General features: G+C 44.7%; 1 protein-coding gene and 1 long non-coding RNA gene across 9 annotated transcripts in view; one reads left to right on the plus strand and one right to left on the minus strand.

The window, feature by feature from the left end:
* The window catches only part of LOC120953865 (transmembrane protein 184B), a 36370-nt gene that overhangs the window by 13529 nt on the left and 2849 nt on the right, over positions 1-19992 (plus strand). For 6 of the 7 annotated variants that reach the window (XM_040374208.2, XM_040374207.2, XM_040374205.2 and 3 more), the window contains 6 exons: positions 14539-14704; positions 14801-15059; positions 16018-16187; positions 16344-16510; positions 16605-16679; positions 16770-16854. In XM_040374208.2, coding sequence (XP_040230142.2) covers positions 14539-14704; positions 14801-15059; positions 16018-16187; positions 16344-16510; positions 16605-16679; positions 16770-16854 — 922 coding nt within the window. Of the gene's footprint in view, positions 1-14538; positions 14705-14800; positions 15060-16017; positions 16188-16343; positions 16511-16604; positions 16680-16769; positions 16855-18005; positions 19776-19992 lie in introns of those variants that run through there. The other variant, XM_040374210.2, reaches the window with a different exon arrangement.
* Positions 7888-14532, minus strand: LOC120959386 (uncharacterized). 2 transcript variants are annotated; one of them, XR_005752179.2, is made up of 4 exons: positions 9013-14532; positions 8862-8939; positions 8472-8771; positions 7888-8387 (listed from the first exon to the last, which is right to left on the minus strand). It is a non-coding gene; the product is annotated as an uncharacterized LOC120959386 (long non-coding RNA). The 2 variants fall into 2 exon arrangements; XR_007452081.1 differs by lacking the exons at positions 8862-8939; positions 9013-14532 and having other exon boundaries at positions 8472-8852.

Here is a 19992-nt window from a genome sequence, read left to right on the forward strand (position 1 = left end):
GCTAAAAAGATGGTGTGTGTATGGTTTTTTGTTGTTGTTGCTCAAAATATCATCTTAAACAACGCTTTCGTTGTAGCAGAATGGTTGGTAACCAGCTTGTGCAGAGTTAATATGGTGCCCTTTTCTTGTGGGCGCAACTTTAGTGAGGACAAGCACCTCGCGGCCGCGTAGAAAAGTTGGAAGGGAGAAGAAAAGTTTAGCCAATATCGACTCACGATTGGGGAATGAAAGAAGGAAAGGGGCGGCCTGCAACCACCTGATCGAACGTAAAGAAAAGGCGGCTTTGTGCTTCTTTTTTGCTGTTGTTATTGTTAGGTTCAATACCTTTAGGTGGTGGAGAGTGCACGAAATGTAAATGCTGTTATTACGCATCACTGGCGCGCCGAAGGAAAGAGAGAAACCAATCAAGCCTAACTGATGGGTTAGTTCTTCCAGTGGGACCCCTGAGAGGGCGGAGGTACGATTACAGCATCATTGCAAAAAAAAGCTCTCCCCCGGAAGAGGGTGTGTGCATAGCCGCTTGGGAGAGCTTTTTTTGTTTTTTACGACGAAGTAAATACTGAGCTACATGGTTCACTTAAACGAGAAAGCATACGAGGAACATAATAGCACACCTGTTGATTCTGCAGAAATGGTGATTTTACCTGATATGTGTGATCTGTTGAAAAAACTTCAGTTCATTCGAGAATTGAACCCATGTATTGGAGTTGCGTGATGTCGTTAGGAGCCGCGCTTTGCCGTCTGCACTACAAGGTCAGCCAACGGTTCGACCTTTCCGAATCCATATAAATGTCGTGTGTTGCGTTGCTCCACTTTTACCCCACCCAATAGCTTCATCGTCCTTAAAGCAATCGTTCTCTTTCTTTCCATCTTAAGTTGCTTGTTCCACAATCTTGCCAAGTTTCAATCGTTGCAGCGATGCACGTGCCGTTTAGCGCATCCATCCGCACACGCGTGTGTGTTTGCGTAAGCTAAAAATACGTTTTTTTTTCTGTGCGTGACATATACACTAAACTTCCAGATATCAGCAGCTAGCTACTAGTAGGCCATTCGTTTCGATCGTGAGATGCGTGTGCTGTTTGCCGTTTTTTTTCTTCCCCGTGTGTCTTGATACTGGAGACACGATCGCGCTTACTACGACGATCGCAAGCAACATATACAGTGAACCCTCTCTTATTTGACACCTCTCCAATTTGAGAAACCTCTCTTATTTGAACATTTTTCATAGTCCCTTGATTTCTAGTACATTTTTGTTCCTCTAATTTGGAAAACCTCGGAAATCTGTGTCCCTCTTATTTGAGTATGGTGTTGCCATGGTTATTGAAAGATGTATGCTCGAATTAGCGATTCTGTTCGCAGTTTCCTATAGCAACAGTTAAGGCTGCATACTAAATGTTCTGTCTCTTTCTTGTCTTGTATGGACCTTTCATTCACTTTCAACCTCTGTAATTTCAAAACCCCTCTTATTCGACAGTCCCATCGCCTCTCAAATAAGAGAGGGTTCACTGTATTTCGCACCATTTCACTACCACCACCACCACCAACAGCAGAGAAGTGAGCATGTGTGTGTCGTCGCTGACGCACGTGACCACATAGGTCGCAGCGACGAAATAGAAATGTCGCCCCAATCAGGGTCATGGCCGACTTAGAGGAGTCGCGAAATGTTAGAAACATATGCTTGAAATGAATGTTAGATCCGAGCGCCTGTGTGTTGCAGATGCTCCATTTATGAATTGTACTCTGGTGGTAAACGTCAACCACGTCAAATTAGACTACAAAAACTCGATCCATTCTTATAAACTGAAAAGGGGAAAGTGTTTAATGCACAGAAATTGGGCCACTTGATTTAACGTTCATTTCTTAACGTTTTCTCTGTGACGCTTTACCCCTTAGGCCCGTGTCTGTGCTCCATCGCATGCGATTTTATCGCACGTGCTGTCAAACGCTTTTTCGTATAATATTGCGATTATTTGGATGATTTTAATAATATAACGATTATGAAAAATTAAGTTGAGATTGTTCCTACAAAACACCACACATTTAGTTTGACCGATAAAATCGGATGCAGCGTCCGACGAAATCAAAATTTTTTGATTCCGTCGTACGACGAAATCGCACGTCCGACGTTATCTGTCAAATTCCATATAAAATTTTGACAGGCCTTCCGATAAAATCGCATCCAATGGAGCACAGACACGGGCCTTAATCAGCATGAAGGAAGTGTACCAGTGTATTAAAAATGGTAGTAAACAAAATCATTCCTAATCAGCAGTACACCTCGTCACTTCCAGCTCCAGTAAGGCGCGTGACAAATCCGTACAAGCAGCAAAAAAGCAATGATTCATCATACACGCACCACAAGTTACGCTTGTCAGCGCGCGCGTTTGGAACCCCGCACAGCTCTACGGCACACTGCTCGATCATTAAAAGTAGTAGAAGCGATTGTGTTTTGCTGTAAATGTGTAGGTGTGTAGGTGTGTTCTACGTGCCTACCATGCTACCTGCAAAAGCCGGTGTGTCCCCTAAGGAGGGGGCCTGGTGTGTAACAAGTGTATCAGAAGCGAATGAAATGTGATTTGATCTAATGATTACATTGCCGTATTTTTCCTGCCAGTCATTTTTCCACTCCTGTTGTTTTGTGCGTCTCATTGTTGTAGGGAAAAGCGCCTTCCATTCGCGCCCGTATTTTTCTTAGTGAGTTCGCACGTGTGTGGGCGAAAGGGTGAACATAATTATGTTCATCATTACACGCTTTGGTGGGCACAACGATCAGCAGACTGCTAGGGAGAGAGGAGTGTTGCGATGCTCCGGAATGTACAATCTGCCCTGCGTTTTGGATTCGCTGGCCGCATTGGTTCATCGATTTAACGACCGGGAAAAGGCTGGTGAATGGGGGAAAAGTAATTGTTCGCTTTCCCTGCGCCCCCCTGGTTGCTTGCCTGCAGAAGTAGTAGTAGTGAACAATTTGGCAAAATCTAAATGAACTAAACTCGCCGTTTTGGTGTGCTACGCAGCGAGCACTTACTTTTCAATCCTACCAACACTTGTTTCGGCGGTTTACTCATTGTAACTTGGTGTGCTGCTCACCAACAACCACCCAAATAAACTACACCACCTTCACCCAAAGCATACTTACCCGAAACATAATTATTCACGCATGTGCGCGGAGCCTTCCCCGAGCTGCGGCTTTCAGGCTTTCCTAACTAGCGCGGCGATAAATTGCGATATAATTTGAATCAAGAAACAATCAATTTGTTCACGCTTCACCACTCCCAAAGGTTGCTGCTGCTAACGGTTTTGTGGTGTGGTTTTGTGTGGCCGGGACTCGGGGATCGGTCTGTTCTGGGGGTTGAATTTGGGGCCGCAAAAATTCCGCGCGCCGCCACCGTGCCCCTGTGTGTGTGGTGCTTTTATATGGCTGCGGAGAATATTCGTGGCGTTTCATTGGCGCTGTCAGCACAACTCTGGGCACAACACGCCGCGCTGGCTTTTGGCGCACGAGAGAAGAGGTTGTGTGAAGAGGACGTACGGTTTGTTTTGTGCTGCAGGTTCGTTCGGGTGACCTAACGCCAAAGTCAAATGACAACAATTCTTTCCTCTAAAAACTTTCCACTTCGACGTTCTAGTTTTGGTAGTTGGCGAAACGTACGGAGGGGCTGTCGTTTTGTACCCATGCGGATGGAGATTAATTCACATTGCGTTCTTTGATGTCATTTGGGCCGGGTTTGGGCTGTTTGTGTGACGATGGGTATGTTTTTTTTGTCTATGATGACGTTTTTTTTTTGTTGTTGACATGAAACACTGTGACTGTGTGTCCTGTGGTCTATGATAGTTGCCACGCACTGGAGACATTGGAGCAATGTTTGACATAGTGCAGAGACATTTAGCAAGAAGGATGAGCAACAAACACGGTACGGAGAGTAATATCTGGGCCTTTTATTTTAATAGCAATACTAAATGACAATTTCGACGAAGTTTTCCTTTCTTCTTGTTTACTGTTTGTGTGATAGTTTGTCTTGAAATGGTTCTCAAAGTTTGTTCGTTAGTGAGTGGACCTTACAGAGTATCAAATGTGTCTATCAGGGTTGTAAAGCCCTGTGAGGCCCTATATCTTGTTGTCTGGAGATCTGAATTACTACGCAGGCCTATATCTAGATGTCTGTCCAACTTGTTTATCTTAGTTCTTAAGAGGATATTTATTTCTGACATTAAATAAAGGACTATTCGATATCTAATATCATATCCCTGAGGTTTCAGATCCTCAAATCTTTGAGTCTCGAACTCTCAACTCCATAAGAATTTCTGGACTAGAAGATAGTGTGATATTGGCGAGATATTGAAATCTGATTGGTTTGTAAAACCTAAATCCTTTGAATATAGTGTCATATGCCCGTGAAGGGTTCAAGCTCCGTATCAGAACAAATTTAAAAGAGAGCCTTACCTTTTGTTTTTCATATGTGTCCGTGTGTTTAACCACAAAATTGCCTCCCTATAAAAAGCCTTTGCACGTGCGTGAATCATCTACTATCACGTCAAATCGAGGTGTGTGTGTGTGTGTTGAGGTGTGATATACCGCGTCACTTACACTCTATGCCATATGCTGCGCTTAACGGCAGTACAGCAGAGGAGTGGCGCTTCGCAATCGATAATATCGATTTGGAGGTTTGGCGTTTACCTCTTTCATCGGCTCGATGTCAATCGGATGACTAATGAAAGTGAAATTTAAACGCCATTAGAAAAAATAGCTCGTTTATCAAACACACCCTACAAAATGAACTCAAAAAGTTACGGTAGCGGTGTCGCGCTGACAGCTCTCGAGCGAGAGCTTAGAAGAACACTAATTAGTTGGTTCGACGTCAAGAGTATCACATCTCTAATCACTAGATGCGAAAGAACTTTCGAGCAGTAAAGCTCTCCTCCACAGCTCGAGCCCCAGTAATCAAGGCAGCGAGCAGTCTCATGCCGGTAATTAGACACCGACCAACTTCCTTGCGGGAGAGTTCGACTCCCTGTCAGTCCCTGGAACAGTATTGAATTATGAATGAATTATGGCTTACCACCACCCACCGGCCTGTTGTGTTGAGATGCGGGCTACGCGTCATTAATGCGCGATATAGTTAGTTACGGAAGCACGTGGAATCCACTCACTCCCATGTTTTTGTTGTGCGCCATGTCAAACCCCGGTCTCCGTTCCGTCTGCTGGTGTGTTGTCTTTGGTGAGGAAAACAACAGTACATATATCTGGGCTGGTGGCAGCACGCGATAAATCGATCGCTGCTTTATGTGGTTGTGTTTAGAGGGCCTTACGACGAGCTTAAAGCCCCATATATTACTGTGGAAAGTTTCACTTACCCCGGGTGTAGGATTCTTGGCCCATTTCGTTTCCTACTTGGCGTTCGGTCGGCTTGAAACCATCAATTAAAGAGAGGCCAATTGAATCGAAGCGTTACAGTTGCGTACAACAGTGTACAATGTATAAGAGGTGTAGTACACCATCGCAGGCATCGTTGTGTGTGAGTGTGTGTGGAAATCATGAAAAATATCACCGTATCGTTTGAAATAACCTAAAAAAACGAACACACTAATCCATAGACACAGTTGGAAAGCACGGTTTTGCATGTTTGCGGTTATTGCTTAATCGTAATTTCTCTTCCACTTGCAGTGCATGGTGGCTCCCCCTGGAAAGGGTCCTTGTGTTTTAGTGCTTTTCCAACTTTGTACTGAGCGGCGGGTGTGTGTGAGTGTGTTTTCAGGGGGTACGTAATCTCTCGTCGTCACCACACCCCTGCATGAAGTAATCGAATGCTGCTGCTGCTGCTGCTAGTCCTTTCACTTTATGAGCGCAAGATGTGTGTTTGCGCCCCGTTTGGGGTTGGGTAGGTTATGTCAAATTGGCGACAGAGAGCAGCGCCCCACGCCCGCAGTGCAAGTGACAGCGATTTGCGAGGGCGCGCGAGGGCTCGCACGCCATACAAGTTCACTGCTCCAGAGCCCTCGCATTAAAGAGCTTGCGAGCCTTGGAAGTGTCATATGAGCGAGACAGCTGTATGTCAAGTGTATGGCTATCTCTTTCGGGCAAGAAAAAAGCTCCGAAATGCAACGGTGTTGGTGGACAAAATTTAAATGGCCAAAAATTTTGACCACACACACTCTCTCTCCCGGTGCCTTCCCCTGTCCTCTCTTCCTTCAGGCCCCTTCCTCTTATTTGCGCGCGCCGCTCGCTTGTGTGCGATAGCTCATCAGCTGGTACTGGTATATGGTAGGGTTGTAGTTGTATCTTGAATTGGCGATTGGTACATATATATGTAGTGTATTTGGTTTTACCTGTGACCTTGACGATGCGAGAGCCGATCAATACTGGTGTTGAAGCAATATTTGTGCTATGCTGGTGGTTGCCGTTCCGTGCCGTTTCTGATGTGGCCATTTGATCGCCATGTCGATCAACGGTTATGAAGCCAATTTCAAACGAGCGAAAGTGAAGGAATAATTCCGTACCGGAAATTTGATTTTTTATCAAGTGTGATACTCCAATGGTGATCTCAACCCGATGTAAGCTGGTTTTAACGGCCATATGAGATAATGTACTCATGTGTTAAAAAATGTCGCATTTTTTTCTTTCCTGATTTTCCCGAAAATTGACCCATATTTAAATACCATTTAACTATTTTAATTGATTCCTCATACAATGTATGAAAAGAGGTAAACTGGCTTCGCCAATTCATTCATCTCCGCTCCCAACCATTCATCACCCGAACCACCCACAATCTCATCATTCCATCCACATGCAACCAAAGGTCTCAACCGAAGCTTCTACAGACTGCTGCTTTCCATTTTCCTGTTTCTTCTTCTTCTATTTGCCGTATCCATCTACCTGGTCATGCCAGCCAATGCAAGCTTTTGCGTCTTTTTAGTACCACACATCCGGCTGGCCAGTCCTTACTACGAGGGGACCGTCTATATGAGGCTTGAACCTATGACGGGCATGACATTATCATCCTCATCCAGTGGCGGATCTAACGGTAGGTGGACTAGGCGGTCGCCTGGGGCCCCGCCGATTAAGAGGCCCCGTAGATCGCCATTCTATAGTATGCCGTATGGACAGAGTACCAGCGACAAGGGCCCCCGGAAGGATGGACGTTGGGGCCCCGAGGCTGGCGAATCAATTTTAGAGCCTATGACTGATGATCGTAGGGCCCCCCGACGCTTTCAAACTCCCAACAGCCAGTTTAGTGCCGCTACCACCTCACCCCCCCCCCTCCCTCCCACCCCCACGGACCACCATTTACCATTTACAGGGGGCCTCAACTCGTCTTACCACCTAGGGGCCCCGATACCCTTAATCCGCCACTGTATGTATCCTGACCACTCTGACCACTCTCGGTTCCGTGTCAAGATCCTCATTGAGGACATCACACGCTGACAGCGCCTTTTTCAACGGTGAGCCCTCAGGATCGGGCCGTGATCTGCGCACATCGTTTTGAACGTGTCACCAACTGATAATAAAACGTTAGAACCGGACTCTCTCACCCGCAGGTACCCATCTTCTACCATCTGCTACACATTATTTGACACACCATGAACAGCTTCCTTTTGTCTGTCTTTGCGAACGACGATGGGCTGGATCGTTCAGTACCAGGAGTAGGACATGGCCTACCCATCGCGGACAGGCGAGTATGGTGCGCTACAAGCTACCAGATCCACCACGTTAATCCAATGATAAACTAGCAGCATCCTTGCTATTGGGGTTTGTAAAACACAAGACAAAGCAAAGCGACATGGGCAATCGAAATGCAGTCCGCAAAAATCCGCTAGTGAACGTGCATATGAACCTTCTAACAAACTAAATATATGTCATCATGTTCATTCCCCTTTTAAAAATGCGTAGTGTTTTATGAGAATATAAACTAGATTTATTTATCTAAAATGTAGTGTAAAACCCGCACATACGGGTGGATGCCCTAAGCAGTCGACTAAATGTAAGTTTGGTTTAAGCGTCTAGCAGGGAAATGCTCTAAACTAGAGAAGGATTGGGTAGCAATTTTACTTGCGAGTGGGGGGTGGGTTCCTTTTTTGGGGCCCCTCAAGACCACGGGGCAAAATTAGCGCTTATTCCGCCCCTTCACACACACGCGCATTTCATAACACTTAACCTAAAATTAGGCATATCGATGTATGCCTTAAAGCGCACTTAAGATTAATCTTAACTCATTAACGTATTTTTTTTTACAATTTACACAATAACACTATTATCATGATGTCGTGTAGATGTGCGGAAGAGGATTGATGTTAACAATTTGCCGCTGGAGATGAGTGTTTGTCGCCTTTCCGGGGTTATTCGGTGGCATGTTGATCCTGCCAGCGAGCGGCCGTCGATGAAATCGATAAACCTGAAGGAAATAAAACATTTGTTTTAGAGAGAAGATAAAACAACAGTTCTAGATGTAGCGATAGTGCATCTAAAAGGAACTCACTTGTGGGATTTTTTCTCCTGCCAGGAAATTTAACCGCAATCAGTAGTGCGGTCGTTTCGGTCCTTTTGCTGCTGCAGCTATTGTGAGGCAGAGGATAATGATCCGAAGGGTTGCATTCCTGCCCCGAACGTTGTTAACGAGCGCACTCGACACCGTCTCACGGCGCAATCGGGGCACCCGGTGCCGGCTGGGCCTCTAGCGTGTTGTGCTGGTAGAGCCCGACTCGTCGCCGTACAGCTTCCGGAGGATGTTCTTAAATGGTTCCTCGTAAGCCCACGTTCCAGGATAGAGGAAAATTGGCTGCAAAAAAGGAATAAACACCGTGATTAGCATCCTAATCCCTAGCTTCACCAAACAATCTTCTTCTTCTTTCGTGGTCCGCTTACATACCGAACATACCGAATCATACACAACGCAACGTACAGTGGCAAACACCCGCGGCAGGCCCATATCGTTTCTGCATTTTATCTGCAAGTTAAAAGTGGCCATATTCTATTAAAATAATGTTTCTTAATCATGATAATCGCTGGATAACACTTACCCGTTGCCTTGTGCTGTGTTGTTCACCACACCACTTTCCTACGCCGGTACATGCACGTACCGCTTCCGACGGAGCCAGCACGCATTGGGCAGGACTTCTACCACTTAATTTAGCTAAAATGGCACTTACTTACGTAAAATTAAGAACTTAATTATTAAAAAACTTACCAAAATTGATCAGCCAACAACACTGTTTACGTTTTTTTACACACACACAACCTGACTTCTACAGTGACAGCAGCCGCATAGCACCAACACAACGAAAGGTGTCAGGCGAGACGGCAGACGATCTTAGGCGAGGGGTAGGAAGGAGATCGGTGGTGAGGGACGTGAAAGCTCAGCTCGACAGAATCGCTATAGGAGGAAGCGAGGCAACTAGACTAGACTAGAGAAATTAGAGCGAGAGGTACCTCACCAACCCTCGCATTGTTTGCCGGGCGGTGTGAAAAGGTGCGTGTATTTTCCCCCGCTCGATGAATGAGCTGTGTTGCTCATCATTGCTGGTCATCTTTCATTTTCACGCCCATTGCTTTCGGACGGACGGAAAGAGGCGGCTTATCTTGCGCACTGTTTTTTGGTATGCAACTTTCGCTTGCTGCGATTTGGCGAAGTCATGAGCTGCTGCTGTGTTGTTGTGCAATCTGACACGTTTTTAAGTGCTGGTTGGAAAGTCGCATTGATATCTTTTAATTATAGGGGGGAAAAGAACCCAAATAGTTGATATAATCCACATATAAAGCACTTTAAATGCAAGTTCCCAGTCCCAGAACGATTTGAGTTCGTTCGGAGACCGTTTGCTTCCTCGCCTTAAAGCGTCCCGCTAATAAATAAAGGTGAAAAGTCGTCATTTGTTTTACCGTCCTTGAATCCATCGCGGCTCCAGCCCGCACGTCAGAGGTAGTTCACACACGCGCACCCGTGGCTCTATTCATCGGTACTCTACGGCTTCATTAGCCACCAAGTCATAACTGGTTCGGAAAATAGTTTGACATGTGTGTGTAGGTGCTATTGCGGTGACAACACCGCACGAAGGTTCGATGGAAGAGCTCTCTGTGGTGTCAAATGCTGGTACACAAATCGATGACTGTCAATGAAGTGTTTTTTTTTTGGAGGAGAGTGGTTGGTCGCATGCAGTTTGTGCACGCCAACGGGTCCAACTTTCATGCTTCGGTTAGTGTCCCAGTTAGTGGGTTCCCATCGTTTTTATTGCCCTAAATACATCAAACGGTTATAATTTGGGTAAGATTGTGGGTTGGTTTAAAAAAAAAATGCGTTTTAGTTTGTAAATAAACGCTTTTAAATTGCCAGTGATTATCAGGATGGTGTGTTACGAAACATCGTGATAGTTCCGGTTAAATTCGTATAATTAGAAAACCGAAAATTTCGATTCAATTTCACCACACACTGGATGGTCTAGCAGCTCTGAAACGTAAAGAAAGTTTGCTTTTGATAAAGGTACTAATGATAACATCATCCATGTATCGTTATCAGTAACTGCGAGGATCGTTTCAGGGTATTGAATTCTTTAGATACGACCTGTAGTGTAGAGAAAACCCTTCACAAACGCAACGAAACGAGGGCCTAGAAATTACACATCGTTTGATGGTACTTATTCTTACTGGACTTATAAATCACAAATCTGCATGATGAAAGCGACTTTAAAACACAGAAAATTGCCCCCAACTTTGATTCTGCTCCGTTGCTGTTGCTGTGGGCAATTTCCCTCACCTCTAATTACGTGCTGCTGATTACTTCGCGTGCAGAGTGGCGTATTCAGGTCACACTATTTTAGTGGGACCCTGTACTATCAACCTTTTCCCTTACATAATGTTTTCCGGGAGAGTAGAAGTTTTTCTTTCGCTCGATTTTGTGTCCTTCAAGGAGCCTCTTTTTAGTACATATTAGTACACATTCCGACTGTTGTGTTGTTTTGCTTTCGTTCAGCTTAGTTTTGTGTCTTTTTTGTTGCTCTCTCCTTCCATTTTACTACCATGGGCATTTCAAGTGGTCCTTTTCCGGGAAAGCATAAGGCACTTTGCTCCACTCCAATGTCTTTTTGGAAAGATTGTACCTAGTTTTTTGCAACTTCTTCTCTAAAAAGATATGCTAATCAGCCCTGCAAAGATATCTCTTTATTAAAAAGCATCTTAAAGAACCTGTTTTTCGTTTAAAGGGGAGGAACAACAAAAAGGAAGATGCATTTGAATGTCAGATTTATGGAGACATAAATATGAATTCGCTCTAACGACCCACGCATAAAGACGTTAAAAAGGGGTCGGGATGGGGAAAATAACACCCCGTAGCCGTATTTGAAATGGTTTCCACCGAAAGCGTATAATATTTTACACCACAATTTCTTCTTTTGGGTTTCAAAATAAAAAAAAAACAAGGCTCGAAAGGTTTCTCGAAGGCGCAGTGATGGAAACCTGTAAATTTATTTAAGTTGCCGCGCAAATATCGAACGCTTTGGGAACGCATTTGCACGTGTGGCGTGTGGAAAGGGTTTGAAATTGATGTTTATCCTTAGCCCCGCCAGTGGGGAGAGAGTAAATTCGGTTTGGTGTTGGTTGGTTGGTTGTACGCTTTATAACCGGAAAAGGAAAAGTGTCCTTTTTATTCGATAACCCTTTGGACACACCTTTGAAGGGAACAAATTAAGTGAAGGATAAGCGTGTGACTCTATCAAAAAAAAAAAAGACACATTCTCTATGTGTTGGACAGCAAAAAAAAAGAAACAAAGTTGTCCTTAATAGAAAACCTTAAATATTAAATAAAAAGGCTGTCGATTTGGGAGAGCAAAACAAACCCTTGGAGGTTCGTCCGTTTGCCAATAAACGGTGGTTAAAGAAAGTACATGCAATGCAGCCCCAACATGTCCCAACAGTCCCAACGTGTTGTAAATTGTTTTCCTGTTTTTCTTTCTTGTTGTGGCCCTTGTTTAGTCCATCGTTCCAGGATTAAGCACCGTACGTGACCGTTAATACGGTTCTACACGACACACAGTGTGTGTGTGTGTTTTCCATTTTGGGGAAGTGAAAAACGCCTGAACTTTCCAAAAAACACCCCGTTAGAAGCGGACACCACGTAGAGCCTAGGAGCAATGGGGGTTTGGTTTGGTGGTGGAGAAGAGAAGGGGAGGAGAGTGTTTTGTGATGATCGCGTGCACCTTTGCCTTTATACATATCGGTACCACCACACACATGCAGCGGGAAAATAAATGGATATTTTTCCACATTTCCATTGAGGAGAGATTGCATGTAACATAGAGAGAAGTAAAAAAGGAAAGAAACTGTACACAAGCTCTACTGATAAATGCTGCTATTATCAAAATATGTAGTGTTTGTGTGTGAGTGTATTGCAGCAATTTATTCAGCGATAAAATATTCATTAACATTTTTCACTTCCTCTATTCACAACTCACTGTTTTTAGGCGAGTGGAGTTGGTGAATGTTTTTAAAACCTCTATCCAGAACTCGCTCCGGAGATGCTAAAAATATAGAAAACCCAACTTACTAGTGTGTACGGTGTCGGTGATGTATCGGGATTACTTAATCGGAATCTTTCATCTTTCGCAAGCGGCGGACAAGAAGCTGGTGTTGATGCAGATTGTGAGCGCTGGGCCACATCTGTTGGCCAGAAAAAGTGCATTTTCCAACCATTGACTGCTGTTGCTCCCTTGCTTAACCTATTCGAGGACTGCTCCCCTTTGCTCTCCCCTTTGCTCTGGAACATTTCATCGTCCGATGCGGACGGTTTCCGGTTGATCGATTTCTTCTGTGGCGTGGCGGTTATGGGAGGGTGTTTTGGTGCCACCGTGTTTTGCTGCTATTTTTACACAATGTAAACACATTTCGCTTGCTTCCGATTCTGTACGACGAATGTTGTGTGTGTGTGAGTGTTTGTGTTTGCAGTTCAATATTTATTTGCTTTCTCTGTTTTGTTGACCGGAGCTGTTTTGAAGTCGTCTGCATGGCGGAGCCTTTTGAAAGGTCTTTCAGTTTCTACAGTCAAAATGGCATTCAATCGCAAAATCAAACTATGTTTTGTACACGAACGTTACAAAACGATAAATCGTTCCCAAAACTCTATCTTATCGTAATAGCCCATCGTCTAGTTTGCGTCTATGCTCTCCCGTCAAAACGACGCGATAACGAACGTTGAGACAAGAATACGCTGTGTGACTCGCGCGGTCACTGTGAAAACAGAAGGTGAAACACCATATTTTGATCCCAATCTACGCTGCCCCCGTGATGGGATGTCACCTCCTCCAAATTTGTGTGTCCAAACGCGCGCGGGACATTAAGTAAACGGGAGAAGGGCGGGACAGGCCTCAAATAACGGCTCCATCTTCCTCCATCCATAATCCATCCGCTCTGCGCTCCGCTCTGCGATGAAGACTAAACATCAAATGACAAAAAGAGGAGATGCCCATTGGATAACACCGTGTGCCCTTTAGACTGGTGATGGTCGGTTGATGCGATTTTCGCCTTCGCAGAATGCCGATGTCGTCGTCCCGGTATTATCAACAAAGAGCCTTCAACAAAGAGCCAATGCCGAAGGTTGCGTTGCTTCTTCCCACATAAAATGCCCCCGTAACGAGGGAGGGGTAGCTTTCAGCTCAGCCATGAGGCCAGTGGGAAGATTGTGTTCCGAAAGGGAAAACCCCCGCCCCAAAATGCGCTATTTTAAAGCGCGCTGCTGCTCTGAAAAGCACGGTGCAAAAGTCGGATGTAACAAAAAATATTATTACATTATCCCACCTCGATTAGAGCACGCTCACCCGTGTTGCTATTTGTGTCTTGCAAGACACACTTTAAGGCTCAAAGAGGGAACCCCGAACCGTTACGGTTTCGTTAATGGAGTTGGTGGGCTTGAATTTTCCTCCCCGCATACAGAAGCATACGGTGGCCCACCGAAAATCATGTCATTTTCCGTTGTGTCGTCCATTTTTATACACACGCAGCGGCATCAACACTTTACCTAACTTAGAAACGGTCGGCAGACGGCAACCATCTCAGCCTACTATGGACAAATATTTGTCTTTCTTGACGTAGAAAGCGGCAGCCATCTAGTGGTCGGTTTCCATCTAGTGGTCGCATGTTTCACTTGCAGTGTGATGAATGTTTAATCAAGCGCTAGTAGTGAGGGAAGAGTTTGCGCCTCGCGTCCCTTACAGACGACACCTTTCCTTAGTCGCTTAGTTTATGTTGGTTTGGCAAAGTTTGACTGCAGGTCAACGTACACCAGCAAAACAAGAGTGCCACCCGATGGTCAGTTTGCGCCAATCGGTTGTGTTTCTTTTTTCGGGGTGCGGCAGTCACCGTTGGGAATAAGGATTTGGGGAGGTGTGGTCACGGAAAGGAATCATAAAATTAGTGTTTTTTTCCCTTGCAGAAGTAAGTTTGGCTCACGGTGTGACGATGGTGACTGTAGACTGTTAAATAATAAAAAAAACTAAATGTATTTTTTTATAATGTTTTGTACGCATCAAGTAATAACGAATCATCTATTCCTATCGCCTGCCCAGATCTATCAGCACCTGCGATGGTACACGAACCCACAGGAACAGCGATGGATCGTCCGAATACTGTTCATCGTGCCGATCTATGCCACGTACTCCTGGGTCAGCTTACTGTTCTTCAACTCGGAAAGCGTTTACGTGTACTTCTTCACCGTGCGCGATTGCTACGAAGGTAAGGTGTACCACCAATTCCATTTTAAAAAGGCCAAACCACTGCCTCTAACCGCAACATACACACACACACACTTACCACATTCTCTTTTTGCAGCGTTCGTAATCTACAACTTCCTTTCGCTGTGCTACGAGTACCTGGGCGGCGAGGGCAACATTATGTCGGAGATCCGCGGCAAGCCGATCAAATCGTCCTGCCTGTACGGTACGTGCTGCCTGGCGGGCAAAACCTACACGATCGGATTCCTGCGCTTCTGCAAGCAGGCGACGCTGCAGTTCTGCCTGGTCAAGCCACTGATGGCGTTCATCATCATCTTCCTGCAGGCGTTCAACCACTACCACGATGGCGATTGGAGGTACGTGGTTGTGGTTGTTGTTGTTGTTGTTGTTGTTGGTCCACACGGGACTGGCGAAGGTCGTGTAGTAAACCTTTTTGGGGGGGGGGGGGGAGAGGAAAGTGCCAGGAGCGAGCTGTAAATGGAGAAATGTTATCGATTAGAACACTTTCATGGTCACCACTGGTGGTGCAGTTTTACGGGCGAAGAGTAGGTCACTGCACACAGGTCTCACGTTGAGCGTTTGCATATTGAGTCCCGTGCTTTTGTTAGGTAAACACAGCGCAGAACTCATATAATGTACTGTGCACGAGAAGCAACGTAAGTGTATTGAGACATTTTCGTAATAATACTTAAGGTGTAACCGTTACTACAGATTGTGCAAAATGTGTGCTTTTTAAATCGATGGTAGTGTCTATGTAATGTGTACTTACAGGGTTTTCCAGGAGTTCTCATTAGCTGTGGGACACTTTATTGACTCCTTCTTGTGAAGCAGTGAAATGATTTTAATGTAATAGGAATTGGACTCTATAGCATCCTTGTTGGACAAATGCAATTCAAATTCGAGCTGGTCAAAAAGTGTGCCGTAGAGTCCAATTTCCATCATATGAAGTTCATTTGCTATTAGAAAATGTCAAGGAAGTGTCCCACAACAATGAGAACCCCTGGAAAACCATGTAAATCAATAACGAACAAATGTGCATGATTGACATGCATCGCATTAGAGCTTTACCTTCCATATTTTGTTTACGATGCTTCAACATTAGATTACGTCTTCCTAGCGTAAACAGGAAAGTTAGTTGGTTTCCTTTTGGCTATAAATAACAACGAGAACGCAATCCTGTGTGCGTTGCCACCGCCATTGAGCACCCCATGGAGTGTGGCTGAATTTTCATGGTTTCTTTCTTCTTTCTCTTTCCCGTTTTGCCCCAAACCACAACCACCACACACACACACACACACACAATCCATAACGCAGTGCTGATGGAGGCTACATTTACATCACCGTCATCTACAACATCTCGGTCTCGCTGGCACTGTACGGGCTGTATCTGTTCTACTTCGCCACACGCGACCTGCTGACGCCCTTCGATCCCGTGCTGAAGTTCTGCACCGTCAAATCCGTTATCTTCCTGTCCTTCTGGCAAGGTAAGTGGCAAGGCGGTACACTCGAACGCGCCCCGGAGGGAGAGCACACGAGAGCTCTCGAAAGAGGGCTGGGGGGATGAGAGATGGTGTAAAGGCTTTGTATACTGTACCGACAGAAGGGCTAATCTCCTCCTCCTCCTCCTCCATCCATTTTAGGCGTGGGACTGGCCATTCTGGAAAAGGCGGAGGTCATTTCGCCGATCGTCGATGCGGGTGGTTCGACCACGTCCGCCGGTACGGTGTCCGCCGGCTATCAGAACTTTTTCATCTGCATCGAAATGCTGTTCGCGGCCATCGCGCTGCGGTACGCTTTCCCGTACCAGGTAGGTGCAACGGGAAAGGAAAAGGTGTCTTGAGTCCATACTCATCGCGCGCGCTCGACACATGCTCTCATGTATTGTTTCCGTCTTTTTGCAGGTGTACGCCCAAAGCTGCATGACCGATGCGCACGGTCGATCCGTCACGATGCAATCAATTTCAAGCAGTTTAAAGGTATGTGGTGCCTGAGAGTGTTGTAGTGCTTGTGAAAGAAACTTTTCCCAACTCACAAACTCACCTTACCGGTTTTGTTTTGCTCCGCAGGAAACTATGAACCCGAAAGATATTATGACCGACGCGATACACAACTTCCACCCGCAGTATCAACAGTACACTCAGTACAGCTCAGGTATGGCGTGCGTTTCGCACATTAATCGCTGTGTATTACAGTTGCTCAATCGATGCTCAAAATATCTTGTCGTTACATGTTATATGCTCGCTGATTGTGAATGCACGAATGTTGTATCGCTGTGGTTTTATTATTTTTATTATTTTTGCTGTATTTTATTTCTCTTTCAACGTGTCATTTTTGCTAGTGCTTTTTTATTTTTGTTATGTGGCTTTTTTATGGATGGCTAGTTCTTTCTTCGTTGTTGATATGATGTACAAAAGATGCATGACAATTTCATTTCGTACCACAACATTGATTTGGTACGAATTTTGTTTTTTAAACTGTAATAGCTAATTGACGTTTTTGAAAAGCTCGATAGAAAATACATACCAACACACATTTCTTAGGTGCCATACATACACACAAAAAACAGAATGTATTAGATCCTCAAAGCCGCTTGGTGATACATTTAGGCACTGGTACAACCAAATCGCTATAAATACACGCCCGGTCACGAGTACATCGTTCAAGCTGAGAGTGAAGATAAGCAAAAAACGGTTTGGAAATTATAATTCCACTAAACTCACTTGCAGACTGCCCATCTCCGATCGACCGGAAGCGCAGCGATACGAAGCAATTTCAGGCGCCGCAGTACCTGAAAAGCTATTACCAGCTGCGCGAGGAAGAACTGCACGTCCTACCGAATGGCCAGCAGCAGCAGCAGCACCATCACCTGCACGGTCTACCATACACGGGCAATCCCTTTTAACTGGCTAAATGTTGTGTTACAGTATTAGCGATCTTAGCATATCAATGATCAATGAGTGTGACCAACAGTTTCTTCCTTCCTTTGGTGCACGGTCCGTCCTGGCACAGTGGTGGCACCTGTTGTTATTTTTCTTTCGCCCTTTGCTCACGCAATCGCGATGCACTGACTAACATTTTCACCGTTCAGCTGCGCGCACGCCGCTGCTTCTGGTGTGTGTGAGTGTGTGTGTGTGTTAATGCAATCCACCGCCAATACACGATTTTGATGGGATTTTCCCAACAGCGAGAATAACACGTGTGAATATCAACCATTTCACAATTGACAAGGAGCTCCTTATCGATGTTGCAACAATGGTGTTGTGCAAATTTGTTAAATTTCCACCCCTTTTTCCACTTTTCAGAAGTTGTTTCGCAGATGCCTTACGAGAGACTCTAAATCGTTTGTTCCCAACAGAGACAGAGAGAGGGAGAGAGAAGGGAGGAGGGTCGATGATGGAAAGCGTAATCCACTCTTTTTTTTATCTTTAGACATTAAAGTAATCTAGTAATACGTGATACACGAGCCAGAAGAGAGAGGGAGTGTGGTGCGAAAGCGAGAGTAAGCAACAGTACATACAATTACAAAGGACAACCGGAAGCGGACATTTTTCCGAGACGAAATTTTTGCACACGATCGGTGAACGGATAGGATTGCTTCAAGTATCCCACACTTAATGGTATTGTACTTGAGAAGAGAAGCATTATTTTTATTTACAAACAAAAAAAAATAAAACTGAAAGGAAACACAACAAAACACACAAAAGGAAGAGAGCGTAGAAGAAGATGAAAACGAAATCAATACACCAGTACCTTTGACGAGTGACTTTAAGCGGAACACAAATTTCAGACACCATTTATTACGGTTCCTTCTTATTTTTTTGTGGATGTACTTTTTTTTTTAAAATTACGAAAAATGATATTTTTAATCGAGTTTGAATATTTTACCAAAAATGGTACACAGAAAGCGGTTCATTTTTAACTACTATTTGGCTCAAGACAAGAAGGCGAAAAGGCGTAAAGATAATTCGCCCCACATGTAGCGTAGACAGGCGGTACTTAAACAGAGAAACATCGATGGGTAATATAGAGCATAAGCGCTACACCTATTCGCCACAACGATCGCGCTCTCATGCCTACAGCAGCAGCCGGTCAGCTGCAGACATCCGACGATACATGCCACCAACAGCAGCAAACAACAGCAGCAGCAGCAGGATGCAATACACATAACCATTCGCCCGCCTGCCCGTGTTGCAATGCACGCGTCGCTTTGTACGCTCTGCATGCAGCTTCCAAGTGCCTTCGTTATTTCGGCTTTTGATTTGCAAATCTGTTGTTGTTGATCAGCAACTAAAAAAGAAAAAAAAAAAGTATTATATTTTATTCGTTCCCGCTGCTGCTCAATGTGACTGTAAATATTAAACATATAAAATACAAACAACAACAAAAGCATATACCCCACACAGGACACACAGACACACTGCTTGTGTGAATGTTGCCGAATGTTTATTAACCTGAGCATCCCACTCCCGCTCGCCCCATGAGAGTACCTGCATGTATCGTTGGCTTGTGCTGTAGAAGAAGCGTTTATCACCTTTTTTTTGCGATAGAGCAGCAAACTTAGTAGCGCGGTGCCTTGTGGTTGTTGTGTGCGTGTGTGTGCGTGTTGCGTTTGTGCGGTTTTTTTAGACTATGCTGTGTACTTGTACTTGTGTCGAATGCAGAGAGTAATAGAGATTTTATGCTGTGAAAAAGTGAATGTTCCTTCTTCGTGTGGGATCATCAGGAAGCAGAACAACAAAATCCGGATGTGATTTCCCAATCAGACAGGCAGGAAGCAGCAGTCTATTTTAATGGCTTGTGACAGCGAAACAGCCAGATAGCGATTTGACTTTTTGTTTCTTATTGGAAATCCAATTTTTCCTTGTGACTGTATTAGAGATCGCTCAAGACTACGGACGACGGATTAGGGATACATAATAACGGCCTGCCACGAAGCGGAATAGGGGAGCGAAGTAGTGTTTAGAACCGGATTGCGGAAGGAAATAGGAAATAGGAGAAAAACAAGGAACTTACATGATAACAACAACAACAACAAAACTACATAATAAATCGTATTTTTTCATGTAGTTATACTATTACGGATTAGTTTATTGAAACGAAAATTTAGAGGACCATAAAGAAAGAAAACACATTATGCTCTGACAGTGATTAAGGATAGGACTTCCTACTAAGTAGATCGAAGAGCCAGCGACAGTGTGCATGATTTTCTGCCTGAAATTGTAAATGATCCCACGGGGTAAGTATGGTTAGTTTGTTCTTTTGTTTGTGGCTGTAAGCATGGTTAAACGT

This window comes from Anopheles coluzzii, chromosome 2 (assembly GCF_943734685.1).
Source record: "Anopheles coluzzii chromosome 2, AcolN3, whole genome shotgun sequence".
NCBI lineage: Eukaryota > Metazoa > Arthropoda > Insecta > Diptera > Culicidae > Anopheles > Anopheles coluzzii.